Source organism: Scyliorhinus canicula, chromosome 2, assembly GCF_902713615.1.
Source record: "Scyliorhinus canicula chromosome 2, sScyCan1.1, whole genome shotgun sequence".
In the NCBI taxonomy this organism is placed as follows: Eukaryota; Metazoa; Chordata; class Chondrichthyes; order Carcharhiniformes; family Scyliorhinidae; genus Scyliorhinus; species Scyliorhinus canicula.
The window spans coordinates 91,408,051-91,426,110 of NC_052147.1; the positions used below are offsets into that span (position 1 = coordinate 91,408,051).

An 18,060-nucleotide genomic window follows, 5' to 3' on the forward strand; every position below is an offset into this window, starting at 1 on the left:
GCTCCCCCTGTGCCAAAGGCTGGCAATTATAGTCACGGCCTAGTTATTAAAGCTACAGCCCTGTTTTTGAAATATATACTGGCCCTGTAAGAATCTGTGGAAAACAAGACATGAACTTCCACAAGCTAATGGAATGCAACAGTAAATTCACTGCTTTTATGAATCATTTGCACTCTATTGTGTGAGAGAGAGGCGGACTAAGTTGGGCCTTTTCTCTCTGGAGTTTAGATTGAGAGGTAATCTCATTGAAAAATACAAGATTCTGAAGGAGCATGACAAGATAACATGGTGTTTGCTTACCTTGGTTGGGGGTCTAGAACAGGAGGGTGCAGTCTCAGGATAAGAGGAGGAGGTGTGTGTGCGTGTGTGGGGTGTCTTCACTCAGAGGATTTTGGACGCTTCATTGTTGAATATATTCATAGTTATATTCAGGGAATCAAGGGACACCCAGGCAGCTGGCAGGAGAGTGAAGTTAAGATCATCGTGATCATATTGAATGCAGAGCAGGCTCAAGGGGCCATACGGCCTGTTCCTGCTCCTATTTGTTACGTTTTGCAGCTATCTCCCATTGCTTTGGTCATGGCACTTGGTGTTCATTTATTTAAGTGAACTCAGATGTATTTTACCTCATTAAGGCTTGTAATATGGTGCTTCAGTGGCTCTCTGGCCAATCTGGAAGGGAGTAATAGGAAGCAGGAAAGTCCGAGGTGTTAAATGAACTAATGTTATTAGGGCACTGCAATTGTTCTCAGAAGTCTTGTGTTAACCAGGGAGAACCAACAATCTATATTTAAACTGCAAAAAGGTGAAAGTGAAGAATTTCTTGTTCAATGATTTTGTTAGAAACATATCATCAGAAACATAATTCTCTCTTGTTTTAAAGCAAATTACAAATTTCCCATACTGAAGGAAGTTTGCTATTTATTGAAACTCATCAGGCTTTTATTAATGGGCAGAATTCATAACAGCTCCATGGGAGACAGAACTCAGGCCTGGATTCTGGGCAACCTCCCCAAAGGCCCTGCAAACTGCCACCCCGACTCACTGCCCTAGCACGGTAGCCTTGTGGATAGCACAATCGCTTCACAGCTCCAGGGTCCCAGGTTCGATTCCGGCTTGGGTCACTGTCTGTGCGGAGTCTGCACATCCTCCCCGTGTGTGCGTGGGTTTCCTCCGGGTGCTCCGGTTTCCTCCCACAGTCCAAAGATGTGCGGGTTAGGTGGATTGGCCATGATAAATTGCCCTTAGTATCCAAAATTGCCCTTAGTGTTTGGGGGGGGGGGGGGGGGGGGGGGTGTTACTGGGTAATGGGAATAGGGTGGAGGTGTTGACCTTGGATAGGGGGTAGGGTGCTCTTTCCAAGAGCCGGTGCAGACTCGATGGGCCGAATGGCCTCCTTCTGCACTGTAAATTCTATGTAATCCTGACACTTATCAGAGGTCTAGGCTCTCTGCTCAATACGCATGCTAGTCAGCAGGGCTGAGATCAGCAACTGTCTTGTGAAATATCGCTTTACAAACTCAGTCAGCCTCACCATGCCTCAGTCATACTGAACATGATATTGTGGCTCAGGAAAATTACATTTTTAGAATAAAATTAACTATCCACATAGGCTCTCTCTGGAACATTTGCTATTCCATAGGGGAGATCTCTTGCCAGGTTTTTGCCAGTATAAAACTTGAAAACTTGCACTGTGCTGTGTGCATGTTTGTGTGGTCTCGTACCTCACTCTTCTCCTTGGCACGCTGCAGGATTCGCTCCTCTATCGTTCCCTTGCAGATGAGTCGATACACGGTTACTTGCTTGGTCTGTCCCAGCCTATGAGCTCGATCCATAGCCTGCTGATCCACAGTTGGGTTCCAGTCATTGTCGTAAAATATAACCTGCAACAAACATAATCTTCAGGAGAAAGATCACAAAAACATATTTACCCACCGTCTCTCTGTGTCCAAGTAGAGTGCTCGACAGGGCATTTAGCTCAATGCCATGAAAAAAAAAATCCTTCAAGTGATGTGCGCTTCGTTGTTTAATCCAATGTTTAGTGCCCATCCCAATTATCTTTGAGAAGGTGGTGGTGAGTTGTCTTCTGGAACCGCTGCGGTCCATGTGTTGTAGCTACGCCCACTGTGCTGACAGGGATGGAACTCCAGGATTATGAACCAGCAACCATGTATTCCAAGTCAGGATGGTGAGTGGCCTGGAGTGGAACATCCAGGTGATGTTCCCATGTATTTGTTATCCTCAAACTTCTAGATGGTAGTGGTCGTCGATTTGGAAGGTGCTGTCGAAGGGGCCTTGGTGAGTTCCTGCAGTGTATCTTGCAGATGGTACACACTGCTGCCACCCTGTGTCAGTGGTGGAGGAGGGAATGTTTGTGGATGGGGTGCCAATCAAGCGGGCTGCTTTGTCTTGAAAGGTGTCAAGCTTCTCGACGGTTATTGGAGTTGCATCATCCAGGCACATGGAGAATATTCTATTGAACTCCTGACTTGCGCCTTATAGATAGTGGACAGGCTTTGGGGAGTCAGGAGGCAGGGCCGGCCCAAGGCACCGGCAACTCGGGCAGTCGCCCGGGGCGCCATGTGCTAGGGGGCGCCAGAGACTCGGGTCCCGCGCATGCGCAGTTGGGGCGGTGCCAAATGCGCATGCGCGGTGGCCGCCCTCCCCCAGGGCGGCCCCCTCCCGCCCCCCCCTCGGCCCCGCCCCCGCGCCTCGGGCCCGCCCACTCGGCCCCCACCCACCCCGCCTCCGCCTCGGGCTCGGCCGCCCCCCCCCCGCTTCGGGCTCGGCCCCCCCCCCCCCCCCCCACCTCGGGCTCGGCCCCCCCCCACCGCCTCGGGCTCGGCCCCCCCCACCGCCTTGGCCCCCGGCCCCCCCCCCCCTCGCCCCCCCCCCCCCCCCCCCCAATGGCGCCGAAGTTCAGCTTGCCCGGGGCGCCAGCAACCCTAGGGCTGGCGCTGTCAGGAGGTGAGGTACACTCACTGCAGGATTCCTAGCCTCTGACCTGCCCTTGTAGCCATGGTATTTATATGGCTCGTACAGTTCAGTTTATGGTCAGTGGTAATTCCTAGAATGTTTATAGTAGGGGATTCAGTGATGGTAATGCTATTGAATGTCAAGGGCAGTGATTAGATTCTTTCTTGTTGGAGATGGTCATTGCCTGGCACCTTATGGCACAAATGTTCCTCGTCACCCAGAGTCCGGATATGTCCAGGCCTTGCTGCATTTGGACATGGACTGCTTCAGGGACATTGAACATTATGCAATCATCAACAAACAACTCTACTTCTGAATTTATGATGGACGGAAGGTCATTAATTAAGCAGCTAAAGATGGTTGGGTCTAGGGCACTACCCTAGGAACTCCTGCAATGATGTCCTGGAACTGAGGTGACTGACCTCCAACAACCACCATCTTTTGTGCAAAGTATGACTCCAGCCAGCAAAGATTTTCCCAGATTCCCATTGACTCCAGCTTTGCTCGGGCTCCTTGACGCCACACTTTGTCAAATACGGCCTTGATGCCAAGGGCAATAGCTTTCACCTCAGCTCTTTTGCCATATCTGAACTAAGGCTGTAATGAGTTCATGAGCAAAGTGGCCCTAGCAAAATCCAAACTGAGCGTCAGTGAACAGACTATTGCTAGGCAGGTGCCACTGGATAACACTGTTGATGACCCCTTTCATCACTTTACTGATGACCAAGAATAAACTGATTGGGTGATATTTGATTGGGTGATATTTGGTTGGGTTGGATTTGTCTTGCTTTGTGTGTACAAAACATATCTTGGAGATTTTCCACATTGCTGGAAGTTGTAGCTACACTGGAACAGCTTTGCTGGGGCCACAACAAGTTCTGGAACACAAATCTTCAGTACTATTGCCGGAATATTATCAGGGCCCACATAACCAGTGCTTTCATTCACTCGGCACTTCAGGGGCGGCACGGTGGCTGAGGAGTTAGCCCTGCTGCCTACGGTGTTCAGAACCCAGGTTCGATCCCGGCCCTGGATCATTGTCTCCCAAAGATGTGCAGGTTAGGTGGATTGGCCACACTAAATTGCCCCTTAATTGAAAAAAATAATTCGGGACTTTAAATTTATATAAATTTTTTTTAAAAAATCACTCGGGACTTCTGGCTGGTGACTGTAGCAAATGCTTTGGCCTTATTTTTTGCACTTGTGTGCTGGGCTCCCCCATCATTGAGGATGGGGCATCTGTGGAGCCTCCTCCTCCTGTGAGTTGTTTAATTGTCTACTACCAGTCACGGCTGGATGTGGCAGGACTGTACAGCTTAAATCAGATCCATTGGTTGTGGAATCGTTTCACTGTCTTTCACTTGCTGCTTATTCTGTTTGGCATGCAAATAGTCCTGTGTTGTAGCTTCACCAGGTTGACATCTCAGTTTTAGGTAGGCCTGGTGCCCTCCTGCACTTTTCATGGAACCACAGTTGATCCCCTGCTTGGTGGCAATAGTAGAATGGGAGATGTGCTGGGCTATGAGGTTACAGGTTGTAGTAGAGTACAATTGTGCCGCATCTCATGGTTGATCAGTCCTGAGTTGCTAGATCTGTTCGAAATCTATCCAATTTAGCATGGTGGTAGTGCCACATGACACGATGGAATACCCTCAGTGTGAGGGTTCCCTGGTCTCCACCAGAACTGTGCGGGAGTCTGTCCTACTAATACATTTGTGGACAGATGCAGCAGGCTGGTTGGTGAGGATGAGGTTAAGGATGTTTTCCCTCCTGTTGGTTCCCTCACCTGAAGCAGTCCCAGTCAAGCAGCTTGAGGACACGACCAGCTCGGTCAATAGTGGTGCTACTGAGTCACTCTCGGTGATGGACATTGAAGTCCCCCACTGAGAGCACATTCTGCACCTTTGCCACTCCCAGTGCTTCCTTCAAGTGATGCTCAACCTGTAGAGGTACAGAGTCATCAGCTGGGGCGGGGTGATATGTGATAATCACCAAGCGATTACTTTGCCCATGTTTGACCTGATGCCATGAGATTTCATTGGGTCCCAGAGGTGATTATCATAGAATTTACAGCGCAGAAGGAGGCCATTCGGCCCATCAAGTCTGCACCGGCTCCTGGAAAGAGCACCCTACCCAAGGTCAACACCTCCACCCTATTCCCATAACCCAGTAACCCCACCCAACACTAAGGGCAATTTTGGACACTAAGGGCAATTTATCATGGCCAATCCACCTAGCCTGCACATCTTTGGACTGTGGGAGGAAACCGGAGCACCCGGAGGAATCCCACGCGCACACAGGGAGGATGTGCAGACTCCGCACAGTGATCCAAGCCGGAATCGAACCTGGGACCCTGGAGCTGTGAAGCAATTGTGCTATCCACAATGCTACCGTGCTGGTTGAGGACTTCCAGGGCAACTCGCTCCTGACTGTATACCACTCTGCCGCCACGTCTGGTGGGTCTGTCCTGTCCTTCTGCATTGTCCCATCAAAAGCTCGCAGGGCAGATACAACACAGATTAGATACAGAGGAAAGCTCCCTCTATGCTGTCCTACCAAAGTGCTTGAGCCCCAATCTCAGAAGGAATCCCTGTATGGTAATTTTCTGTTTCCAACACCAGCAACTCTAGCCTCAGAGTGAAAACATTGATAATTTAGGAACAAATTTGTATTGTGGAAACAGTGTTGAGATTGTCCAATATTAATGAAACACCCCAGAACGTAGTTTGCATTGGTGAGAAATGAAGCAAGTAGGGAAGAGGTGAAATTTTGGGCCAGTCAACACAAGACGACATAGAATTGGTTACTGGAAGAATATTTCTATTCAATGTTTGGGGCAAGTATTTGGAAATCAGGTGTGCTGCAGACAGTCTGAACTGACAAGCAGCCTGAAACTGTATCCCCACACATTCCAACATTCACTCTTTTACACTAAGGAAAGAGAACTAAAAATACTCCACTCTCTCACCGTATCAGCAGCTGTCAAGTTGATACCAAGGCCACCAGCTCTGGTGCTGAGAAGGAACACAAAGATATCTGTTCTGCAGGAAGGAAGAAACATAAATTGTAGGTGAAATACTAAAAGGTGGTCATTCACATACAGTGGTTCAAAGAGGCTGGGGCATGGGAGGAGTTTGAGCCAGGATTTGAATTTCCCTTTAACATTTTTTGGAGTCCAGAGTTTGGAGCAATATTGATGTTCTGTCCTCAATTGCCTTCATTATGTGCTATAAATATGATTGGTGCCGTCACTAGCTTTTCAATGAAGTATAATTCTGCATGAGACATTCATACACTGCCGACTTCAAATGTGGGAAATACCCAGCAGCGTAACTCTACATTCTATGGCGAGAGTGTGGAATTAACTGCCACATGGAGTGACTGAGGCAAACAGCAAGAGTGCATTTAAGGAAAAGATAGATAAGCACATGAGGGAGAAACCAATAGAAGGAAATCGCAAGGAGGTGAAATTAAGTAGCATGGAAAAGGCTCATGCGAAGCATAAATAGTGGTATGGACGATTTTGTGTTAAAACATAATATTAGCCAATGACAGTTATGGCAATATTTCCTCAGACACTTCTCTAATAGTGTGTAACTGTACATCAAACATACTGAGCCAATGCCATCAGATTGACAGGCTGCCACTTCAGATTGCTTGGATGTTTAGTTGGAATGCAAAACATTCATTGGACTCTTGGACAGATGGCGACATCAAACATCGATCGGACGCAAGCCTATGCTGGCAAAGTCCTTTACGGACGATTTGACTATCACCACCCAACTTTGTGTCACTCGGCCTCCACAGTCCCATTACTCATTGAACGCTCTCCATACACAGTGGTACACGGCATAGTCTTCTGTTTCAGTATCTACATGCTGTTGTAATGTTCCCTACCATTTGAACCTCAACCATCACATATATTTATTCCCATATAGAGCATAGTGTAGAAGGAGACCATTCGGCCCATTGGGTCTGCACCGACCCACTTAAGCCCTCACTTCCACCCTATCCCCGTAACCCAATAACCCCTCCTAACCTTTTTTGGTCACCAAGGGCAATTTATCATGGCCAATCCACCTAACCTGCACGTCTTTGGATTGCAGGAGGAAACCGGAGCATCCGGAGGAAACCCACGCAGACACGGGGAGAACGTGCAGACTCCGCACAGTGACCCAGCGGGGAATTGAACCTGGGACCCTGGCACTGGGAAGCCACAGTGCTATCCACTTGTGCTACTGTTCTATACTGCAATCTTTCCTTTCCGAAGGAATGCATGCTTGTTGCATGACCTGGGTGGCAGTTTATTCTGCAGGGCAATGATGGATGAAGGTCTCCGATCGCCCGAAAGCAAAGATAAGAAAAAACAAGTCATTACTTCAAAGACTACAAAAAAGTAGGATCAGAGGATGCATATAGAAATAATGGAGAAATATATTAGGAAAAGCTTCTTTATTCAGTGTGGCCAACACACCTGCGCTCACTGACCTACATTGCCCCCTGGTCTAGGAATAGCTCAATTTTAAAATCTTATCCTTGCTTTCAAATCTCTCTATAGCTTGACACTCCCAATATTTGTAATCCTCTCCAGCCCTACAAGTCTGAGATTTTGTGTTCCAATGGTCTCTTGCACATCTACTATTATAATTGCTCTGTTGTTGGTGACTTTTTCATTTCCATAGGTCTGCAACCTCTGTGTCTCCCTCTCCTTCTTTAAGACGTTCCTTAAAAACTACTTCTTTGACCTTTTGTTATAGTCTCTCATGTGGCTCGCAGTCAAATCTTTTTGATAACTCTCCTGTTCAGTGCCTTGTGATACTTTCATCGTTTTTATTAATTCATATAATGTGGGGAAGGTCAGATTTCCTTCCCAAAGGGCACGAGTGAACCAGATGAGGTTTTTAATGCCAATCTGGTAGTTTAATGGTCATTGTTATTGACACTTGCTTTTTAAACCTAATCAACCTAATTAAGTGAACTTAAATTTCCCAGATGCTTTGAGAGTAGCTGTTGGCATAACTAGCTGGAGCACTGAGCAAAGGCATGGTTGAGGTAAATGTGCTGATTATTTTAAGCCTGGGCAAAATATGCTGCTGGATTTCTCTCAGGCAGTTGAATCACAACCCGACTGGAAAAATAAACTAAAGCACAGGTTATGTCCATGCAACTTGTGTGCTGGATCAGATTAACTTCAATAATAATCACCACCAGAGTTCAAGAATCTAGTGGAGTTCTCAATGTATAATGTTTACACTGAAGTTACCCCTATCCTTCAATTCACTACCCCATCACAATGTCCTCACTTCTCGTTCCACCCCAAGGATCCTTGGCAAGTCACTGTGACCTCTCTTGCTCAATATTCATCTCTGTGCATTCTCTCTGTGGTGGATTTTACTTTTCACCTATCTTCTGTTCATGGAGCCAGTCTTTCCCGAGATTACACCAATGCTGCTTGGTATGTGAGAGACTGTCCAGACTGGGAATTGTGGTAAGCATTCATTTGTGGAATCACAGAATTCCTGTAGTGCAGGAGGAGGCCATCGGCCCATGAAGTCTGCACCGACCCTCAAAAAGACCCAATCCACTGCCCTATCCTTGTAGCCCCACCGAGCTTTTGGACACGAAGGAACAATTTAGTATGGACAATCCACCTAACCCTGTACATCTTTGGACTATGGGCCCAGAAGAAACCCATGCAGACACGGGGAGAATGTGCAAACTCCACACAGTCACCTGTGGTCGGAATCAAACCAGGGTCCCTAGCGTTGTGATGTGGCAGTGCTAACCACTGTGCTACCATGCGATCTTGAGAGAGTCATGAGATTTTAACTAGACTAGGGTGGAATTAGCATAACTAACATCCAATCTAAAATAATAACACACCTCAATCTACCAGCAATCCTGCTCATGCCCAGGGCTTCTGTCTGGTGATGCCGTGGAACAGGGTTTGAAATAGGTCCAAGTTTGTGATAGACATAACCAGCCTGGTTGATGTGGTTTGATCTGCACTGACCGTAAGCCAAGGAGGACTGGTCTGACTACAAGAGTATCCGAGTTGGTGAGGAACAGCTACAAAACTCATGCTGATTAATCTTGAATTGCTCGGACTTCCGGTGGAGTCACATGGGGGAAGATACGCACGAGGTGGCTCCCACTGAAACACTGTACATTTTGCCCCTTTCCTTAGAACCACGGATTGTTTATTCTCAGAAACCAACATAGTGATTGTACCAAAGATCTTGTATGACTGAAATGCCCAAAAAAAAAATCAGTGAAAATAAGGCCAAGATTTGGCAAGTTTGTCAACGGAGTCTGAGGCCCTGCGGAGCACATTGACATAAAATGACGGAGTCAGTTTCAGGTGCTCCGGCTACTCCACTAACAGCTGAGGTGCTTTCTAATACCTTGGCAAAAGAATTTGATAAGCACCAACAAATTGTGTCGGAATACCTCAGGAAATCAATTGAAGAGGCCTTGGCCCCCATTCAAGAGGCTCTGGGGAAAACTTATCAGGTTGTGGCTGTCCAGGGATCCACAAAAGATATGGAAGTGGCCCTGTTGGGCCACAGCGATCGGATTGCCTCACTGGAATTGGGGCTGTCTTCGGTGAACAAAGTGAATAAATTGTTGAGGGCCAAGATGAATGACCTAGAAAATAGGTCAAGGAGGCAAAATATTTGGACTGTGGGGCTGTCGGAATGGATGAAAGATCCAACGTCCACGGGGTACTTCTCAGACATGTTCGGCAAGATGGTGAGTGAGGGTGGATTCACATCCCCGCCTGAATTGGACGAGCTCATTGTACACAAGGCCCCCAAGGCCTTGTCCTGAAGATCCACCGCGTGAGGGGATAGTGATGTTCCACAACTTCAAGGAAAAGGAGAGGATTTTGAGATTGGCAAAGGAACACCGTGACTTTAAGTGGGTTCTAAGAGAAGTTCTAAGAGGGTGTGGAGCTGGCGAAGAAGAGGGCTGCCTTCAATGACTTCAAGGCCGCCTTGTTTAAAAGTGGAGTCCAATTTTGGTTTGGTCCACCCAGCCAGCCTCAGAATAACTTTGGAGGGAAAAGACTATTCTTCGATGTGCTGGGAGGCAGACTATTTCATTAAAAAACACAACTTGGGCATGATGTAATGGAGTTTTTGGTTCTGTCCATGTTGAATTGTTACATTTCATGTTTGTTTTTGTTTTCTCTTGCTGAGTTCTTATAGTTCTTGTGTAGATTTGAGGTTTTGCTTGTTGTGAAAACATGGTTTCCTTTTAGAGCGCAAGGTACACGGGGTTTTGGTATTTTCTTTATTTATAACTATTTTTCTTTATTCCCAGTCCGGAGCTTCCCTGTTAACGTAAGTGTTAGCTAACAGGATTGGTTTTGAGGGGTTCGCTGCAGTTCATTATAGTAGTTTTTTTGATAATGAACTTCGAGTTCTTGATTTGTTTGCATTTGTTAGACGTAAATTTGGATTGTTTTTGTTCGCCTCGCTTCTCTTTGTATTTGTACGTGGGTGTGGTTGTATTCAAGGACAATGGTGTTGGGGGATGGGGGTCTGGGGCTAGTTTGGGGGGGGGGGGAAAGAGAAAAGAAAGAGAGGGGTGGGGGTTGGGAGACTCAATTCGCTTGGTCACCTGGAACTTAAGGCGTTTGAATGGCCCAGTGAAAAGATAGAGGGCATTTGCTCACCGTAAGAGTTTAAACTCCAATGTTGTGGTTTTGCAAGGGACCCATTTCTGAATCAGAGACCAAACTAACCTGCTCAAGGGGTGGGTAGGGCAGGTCTTTCATTTGGGTTTCAATGGTAGGGCCAGGGTGTGGCGATTTTAATTAATGAATGGATTCAATTCTCTACGATTTTGGCGGACTGCAGCAGTGGAAACGTTATCGTATATGGCTCCCTGGTGAGCACCCCAGTTGTTATGGTTAACATTTATTAATACCTTGCTGGGCCTCCCTCCCCAATTCAGAATGGCCTCAGTTTATTTTAGGTGGGGACCTGAACTGTGTCTTGGATTCTATATTACTTTGTTATTGTCAACCGGCAGGGCAGTTAGCCAATTGCAACGCACAAGAGGCATATTGTACGAATGTGGGGAGAAGGCCAGTCGATCTTTGGTTCACCTGCTCAAACGGCAGGTGCTTCCCGGGGGATTACACAGATACAATTCAAGCGGTAACGTGGTTTCCGTCCCTCCTCAGATTAATGCAGCTTTTGAATCGTTTTACCATAATCTTAATAGATCAGAACTTCCTGTGGATCGATCGAAGATGCCCGACTTTCTGGACGGCCTACCCGTTCCAACTGTTGAGGTGGACAGGAGCAGAGAGTTGGAATCCCCATTACACCCTGATGAAATTTTAAAATGTATTGGATTGATGCATCTGGATGGCTTTTCGATTGAATTCTATTAGGAACAATTTGTGACTTTAATTCTGGACTTTTGTTTTGAAATAAACATTTTATTGAGGTATTTTTTGGTATTATAACAACAACACAATAAACAATGTACATGAAACTATAAACATAGTGCAAAAGCCGTCTCCCTCCCTTACAGGTCCCACCTTTATCAACCCCCTACTCTAAGCTAAACTAACCCCCCCCCCCCCTTCTGCTGACGATTAAATTTCCGCAAAGAAGTCTACGAACAGTTACCACCTCCAGGCGAACCCTAACAGTGACCCTCTCGGGGCGAACTTGATTTTCTCCAAACAGAGAAAGCTAGCCCTGTCCGATAGCCAGGTCTCCGACTTCGGGGGATTTGAGTCCCTCCAAGCTAATAGTATCCGTCTCCAGGCTACCAGGGAAGCAAAGGCCAGAATGTCTGCCACTTTCTCCTCCTGGATTCCCAGGTCTTCCGGACACCCCAAAAATTGCCACCTCTGGACTCTGCGTCACCCTTGTTTTTAACACCGTAGACGTGACATCTGCAAACCCCTGCCAATATCCCCTAAGCTTCGGACATGCCCAGAACATGTGGACATGGTTCGCTGGTCCTCCCACACATTCTGCACACCTGTCTTCCACCCCAAAGGGCCAGATTTAATTTATGCAGCCGGTCCCATTCCTGCGCACTTGAATGTCTCGATACCTAAAGCTTCCCCCTACTCATTTAAACAGCAGCTCCTCCAATCGCCTCTCCTGTCCCCTGGCCTGGACCGCAAACATCTCACTTTTCCCGATATTTAGCTGAGACCCTGAAAACTGGCCAAATTCCCCGAGAATCCTCATGATTTCTTCCATCCCCTGCAATGGGTCCGATACATAAGCAATTGCCAACGGCTTTATAGCTAGCGTGAACAACAGTGGGGAGAGGGGGCATCCCTGTCTCGTCCCCCGATGCAGTTTAAAATAGTTCGATGTTGTCCTATTCGTCCATACATTTGCCACAGGAGCCTGATACAGCAACCTGACCCAGTCAATACAGCCCCGCCCAAATCCGAACCATCCCAGTACCTCCCACAGATAATCCCATTCTACCCGATCAAAAGCCTTTTCTGCATCCATTGTGATCACTACCTCCACCTCCCTACCTTCCGGGGGCATCATGATCACATTTTTTTTTTTAAAAATAATTTTTATTGAAGAAATTTTTCAAAATACAAACATTTTAACCCCCCCTACATTTACATGTAGATTATAACAAAACAAAGTCAAACCCCCCTACTTAACAAGAAAAAGGAAAAAAAAAAGTCCCCCCCCCCCCCCCCCCCCCCCCCCTACTCGCGCGTCCCCCCCGCCGGCGAACCGACAGTCAGACCAACTTATCATTTCTAGCAGCGTCCTCGGGCAGGCCTTGCCCGTGCCACCACCGCTACCGTACTTCCTTCGTCTTTGTCCCCCCTCCCCTCCCCCCCTCCCTCCCGCCCTCCCCTCCCCTCCCGGGTTGCTGCTGTCACGGCCTCAGTTTCTATCTCTGATCCAAGAGGTCTAGGAAGGGTTGCCATCGCCTGAAAAACCCCTGCACCGACCCTCTCAGGGCGAATTTGATCCTTTCCAATTGGATGAAGTTTGCCATGTCGTTTAACCAGGTGTTAACACTCGGAGGCCTTTCGTCCCTCCACTGAATCAGGATCCTCCTCCGAGCCACCAAGGACGCAAAGGCTAATATTCCAGCCTCCCTCGCCTCCTGTACCCCCGGTTCCACCCCAACCCCGAAGATCGCAAGTCCCCATCCTGGCTTGACCCTGGACCCCACCACTCTCGACACCATCCCTGCCACCCCCTTCCAGAACTCCTCCAGTGCCGGACATGCCCAAAACATATGTGCATGATTCGCAGGGCTTCCCGAACATCTAATACACCTGTCTTCACCCCCGAAAAACCGACTCATCCTTGTCCCCGTCATGTGGGCTCTATGCAGTACCTTAAATTGAATGAGACTTAGTCTCGCACATGACGACGACGAGTTGACCCTCTCCAGGGCGTCTGCCCATGTCCCGTCCTCTATCTGTTCCCCCAGCTCTAACTCCCACTTATCTTTCAGCTCCTCTACTGGTACCTCCTCCACCTCCTGCATAATCTTATAGATGTCCGAGATCTTCCCCTCCCCGACCCAGACCCCTGATAGCACCCTATCACTCACCCCCCTGTCGGGGAGCGCGGGGAACCCCGCTACCTGTCGTCTGGCAAATGCCTTCACTTGGAGGTACCTGAACGTGTTCCCCGGGGGGAGCCCAAATTTCTCCTCCAGCTCTCCCAGGCTCACAAACCTCCCCTCTATAAACAAGTCCCTCAGTTGTCTAATACCCGCCCTCTGCCAGCTCTGGAATCCCCCTCCTGTGTTTCCCGGCGCAAATCTGTGGTTCCCTCTTAGTGGTGCCCCTATCAGACCTCCCACTTCCCCCCTGTGTCGCCTCCACTGCCCCCAGATCTTGAGGGTGGCCGCCACCACCGGGCTCGTGGTATACCTCGTGGGAGGGAGCGGCCATGGTGCCGTTACCAGTGCCCCTAAGCTTATGTTGCCGCAGGACGCCCTCTCCATGCGCTTCCAGGCTGCCCCCTCCCCTTCCATCATCCACTTTCGTACCATCGATGTATTTGCCGCCCAGTAATATCCTGAAAGGTTGGGTAACGCCAGCCCTCCACTATCCCTACTCCGCTCCAAAAAGACCCTTCTAACTCTCGGGGTGCCATGTGCCCACACATACCCCATGATACTACTCGTTACCTTCTTGAAAAAGGCCCTGGGGAGGAAGATGGGCAGACACTGGAACAAAAACAAGAACCTCGGGAGGACCGTCATTTTAACTGACTGCACCCTCCCTGCCAGCGACAGCGGCACCATGTCCCACCTCTTAAACTCCTCCTCCATCTGTTCCACCAGTCTGGAAAAGTTCAACTTGTGGAGGGTCCCCCAGTTCTTTGCCACCTGCACCCCCAAATACCTAAAACTTTTAACTGCTCTTTTGAAGGGGAGCCTCCCAATTCCCTCCCCTTGGTCTCCCGGGTGTATTACAAAGACCTCACTTTTCCCCAGATTTAATTTATATCCCGAAAAGTCCCCGAACTCCGCTAGTATCCCCATTACCTCCGGCATTCCCCCCTCCGGGTCTGCCACATACAACAACAAATCATCCGCATAGAGCGAGACCCGATGTTCCTCCCCTCCCCTTGTCAGTCCTCTCCACCCCCCTGAACCCCTCAGTGCCATCGCCAACGGCTCAATCGCTAATGCAAAGAGTAAGGGAGATAGGGGACATCCCTGCCTAGTACCTCGATGGAGCCCAAAATATTCTGACCTCCTCCCGTTTGTTACCACACTTGCCATCGGAGCTGAATAGAGCAGTTTTACCCACTTGATAAATCCCTCCCCAAACCCAAACCTTTCCAACGTCTCCCACAAGTATTCCCACTCCACCCTGTCAAATGCCTTCTCCGCGTCCAGCGCTACCACTATCTCCGCCTCCCCTTCCACTGCTGGCATCATAATCACATTTAACAATCTCCGGACATTTGTGTTAAGTTGGCGTCCCTTCACGAACCCCGTCTGGTCTTCATGGACTACCCCTGGCACACAGTCCTCTATCCTGGTTGCCAGGACCTTTGCTAACAGCTTGGCGTCAACATTCAGGAGGGAGATGGGCCTGTAGGACCCGCACTGGACCGGGTCCTTGTCCCGCTTCAAAATCAAGGAGATCAGGGCCTGCGACATTGTTGGGGGCAGAACCCCCCCCTCGCGCGCCTCATTAAAGGCTCGCACCAGCACTGGACCCACCAAGTCCACAAATTTCCTGTAAAACTCCACCGGGAACCCATCCGGCCCCGGCGCCTTCCCCGCCTGCATCTGGCCTATCCCTTTAATTAGCTCCTGCAGCTCTATCGGCGCCCCCAGCCCTTCCACCAGCTCCTCCTGTACCTTTGGGAACCCCAATTTGTCGAGGAAGTTCTTCATTCCCCCTCTCCTCTTCGGCGGTTCAGACCTATACAATTCCCTATAGAAGTCCCTAAAGACCCTATTCACCTCTTGCCCCTTCTGCACTACATCCCCACCCCTCTCTCTCACTCCCCCAATCTCTCTGGCTGCATCTCGCTTACGAAGCTGGTGTGCCAGCATCCTGCTCGCCTTTTCCCCGTACTCATACGCCGCACCCTGCGCCCTTCTCCACTGCATTTCCGCCTTCCTAGTGGTCAGTAGGTCGAACCTGGCCTGCAAGCTACGCCGCTCCCTTAATAGCCCCTCCTCTGGTGCCGCCGCATATTTCCTATCTACTTCTAGGAGCTCCCCCACCAGCCTCTCCCTTTCCTGCCTCTCCTTCCTCTCTCTGTGTGCCCTTATGGAGATCAGCTCTCCTCTAATCACTGCTTTCAAGGCCTCCCAGACCGTCCCCACCTGCACCTCACCTGTGTCATTCGTACCCAGATAGTTCTCAATGCCCGTTCTCACCCTTCTGCACACCTCTTCGTCCGCCAACAGCCCTACATCCAGGCGCCACAACGGGCGTTGGTCCCGCGCCTCCCCCATGTCCACGTCCACCCAGTGTGGTGCATGGTCCGATATCGCAATGGCCGAGAACTCCGTGTCCTGCACTCTCGGTATCAGCCCCCTGTTCAATACGAAAAAATCGATCCTAGAGTACACTCTGTGGACGTGGGAGAAAAAAGAATACTCCCTCGCCCTAGGCCTACCAAATCTCCATGGGTCTACCCCTCCCATCTGCTCCATGAACCCCCTTAACACCTCTGCCGCTGCCGGCCTCCTATTCGTCCTGGAACTCGATCTATCCAGCCCAGGGTCTAACACCGTATTAAAGTCCCCTCCCATGATCAGGCCCCCTGCCTCCAGTCCCGGGATGAGGCCCAGCAGGCGCCTCATAAAACCCGCGTCGTCCCAGTTCGGGGCATACACATTTACCAGTACCACATTCTCTCCCTGCAGCCTACCCCTCACCATCACGTACCTGCCCTCCTTGTCTGCCACCACCTCTGCCGCCACAAACGACACCCTCTTTCCCACCAAAATCGCCACCCCCCGGTTCTTGATATCCAAGCCTGAGTGGAACACCTGTCCCACCCACCCCCTTCTCAGGCGGACCTGATCTGCTACCCTCAAATGAGTCTCCTGCAGCATTGCTACATCAGCCTTCAGTCCCTTCAGGTGTGAGAAGACCCTTGATCTTTTGACCGGCCCATTCAGCCCCCTTACGTTCCACGTGATCAATCGGGTCGCAGAGCGACCCGTCCCTACTCCCTGTCGATTAGCCATGTCTTGTCCCTTGCTCGCCCCGGGTCATCCCTTCTTTTCTGACCCGCTTCCCATAGCGATGACCCCCCCGGCTCTCCCCTTCTCGTCCCTGGTCTTTCCAGCAGCAACCCGGTGTCCCCCCCCCAGCTCCCCCCCCCCCCCCCCTCCCCCCCCCCCCTGGCTAGGACCCCTCCTAGCCGCGATGTACCCCACATCGTACTCCCGAGAGTCAGCTGGTCTCCGCTGACCCGGCTGCTCCTGCCACATTCCGACTCCTCCCGGTTCACCCCATCTGCGCCCGTGAAAGATCCCCTTAAAACCCCCGAGAAAGACCCGCATAATCAACCCGCTCCCCCCCCGTCCCGTCTCCCCAACTTAACGATATAAATACCCAATGGCAACTAAATACATAAATACTTAACTACATACTTAAATAACAAAATAATTAACTAACTATCAACTAACAGTGTGCCCAACCATCACCCTCCATCAAACAGTATAAATAACCGCAGATAACCATAACCCGAAAAGAAAAAAAAGAACAAAAAACCCCCCCAAGCACCCAGAGAAAAAGGGTAAGAGGGGTAAATAACTAAGGGAAATTGGAAACGGGAAAAAACACCCCATAAGAAGCCAACAACCCACAATAGAGATTTCAACAGTACAAATATACAGAAACACCCAACAACTCGAAACCTTCAAAATATTCAGAAAAGTCAACCATTCGAGAAAAAACACCCCAAACAATCCACGAAACTGTTACCCAGTTCCGACCTGGCCTGAAAAAGAAAAGGGCCACTTGCTCAATCAAGAGTCCCCCGGCGGCTACGACCGCCGGTGCTCCCAGGTTTTAGTTCGTGTCCAACTTTTCCTCTTGTACAAAGGTCCAGGCCTCCTCTGGGGACTCGAAATAATGATGTTGGTCCTTGTAGGTGACCCACAAGCGCGCCGGTTGCAGCATTCCAAATTTGATCTTTTTCGCGTGTAGCACCGCCTTTGTCCGGTTGTACCGGGCCCGCCGCTTTGCCACCTCCGCACTCCAGTCCTGGTACACCCTTACTGTCGAGTTCTGCCACTTGCTGCTTTTCTCCCTCTTTGCCCACCTCAGGACTTTCTCTCGATCACTTAGCCGCTGGAACCGCACCAGCACCGCCCTCGGGGGCTCGTTTGCCCTAGGCCTCCTGGCCATGACCCGGTATGCCTCTTCCAATTCCAGGGGCGCCGGACCGGCCCCTTCCCCCATCAGGGAGCTCAACATCTCCGCCACATATCCCGGGAGATCCGACCCCTCCAGGCCTTCTTCCAGGCCCAGGATCCTCAAATTTTTCCTCCTCATCCGAGTGTCCAGCTCCTCGAAGCGGCTCTGCCACTTCATGTGGAGTGCCTCGTGCACCTCCACCTTTGCCC

At 49.8% G+C, this 18,060-nt stretch overlaps 1 protein-coding gene across 6 annotated transcripts in view; it reads right to left on the reverse strand.

Moving 5' to 3' along the window:
- ino80 (INO80 complex ATPase subunit) overlaps nt 1-18,060 on the reverse strand; it is a 314,154-nt gene that overhangs the window by 19,004 nt on the left and 277,090 nt on the right. For all 6 annotated transcript variants that reach the window (XM_038782859.1, XM_038782838.1, XM_038782829.1 and 3 more), the window contains 2 exons: nt 5,945-6,017; nt 1,725-1,883 (listed from right to left, as the gene is read on the reverse strand). In XM_038782859.1, coding sequence (XP_038638787.1) covers nt 1,725-1,883; nt 5,945-6,017 — 232 coding nt within the window. The remainder of the gene's footprint in view (nt 1-1,724; nt 1,884-5,944; nt 6,018-18,060) is intronic.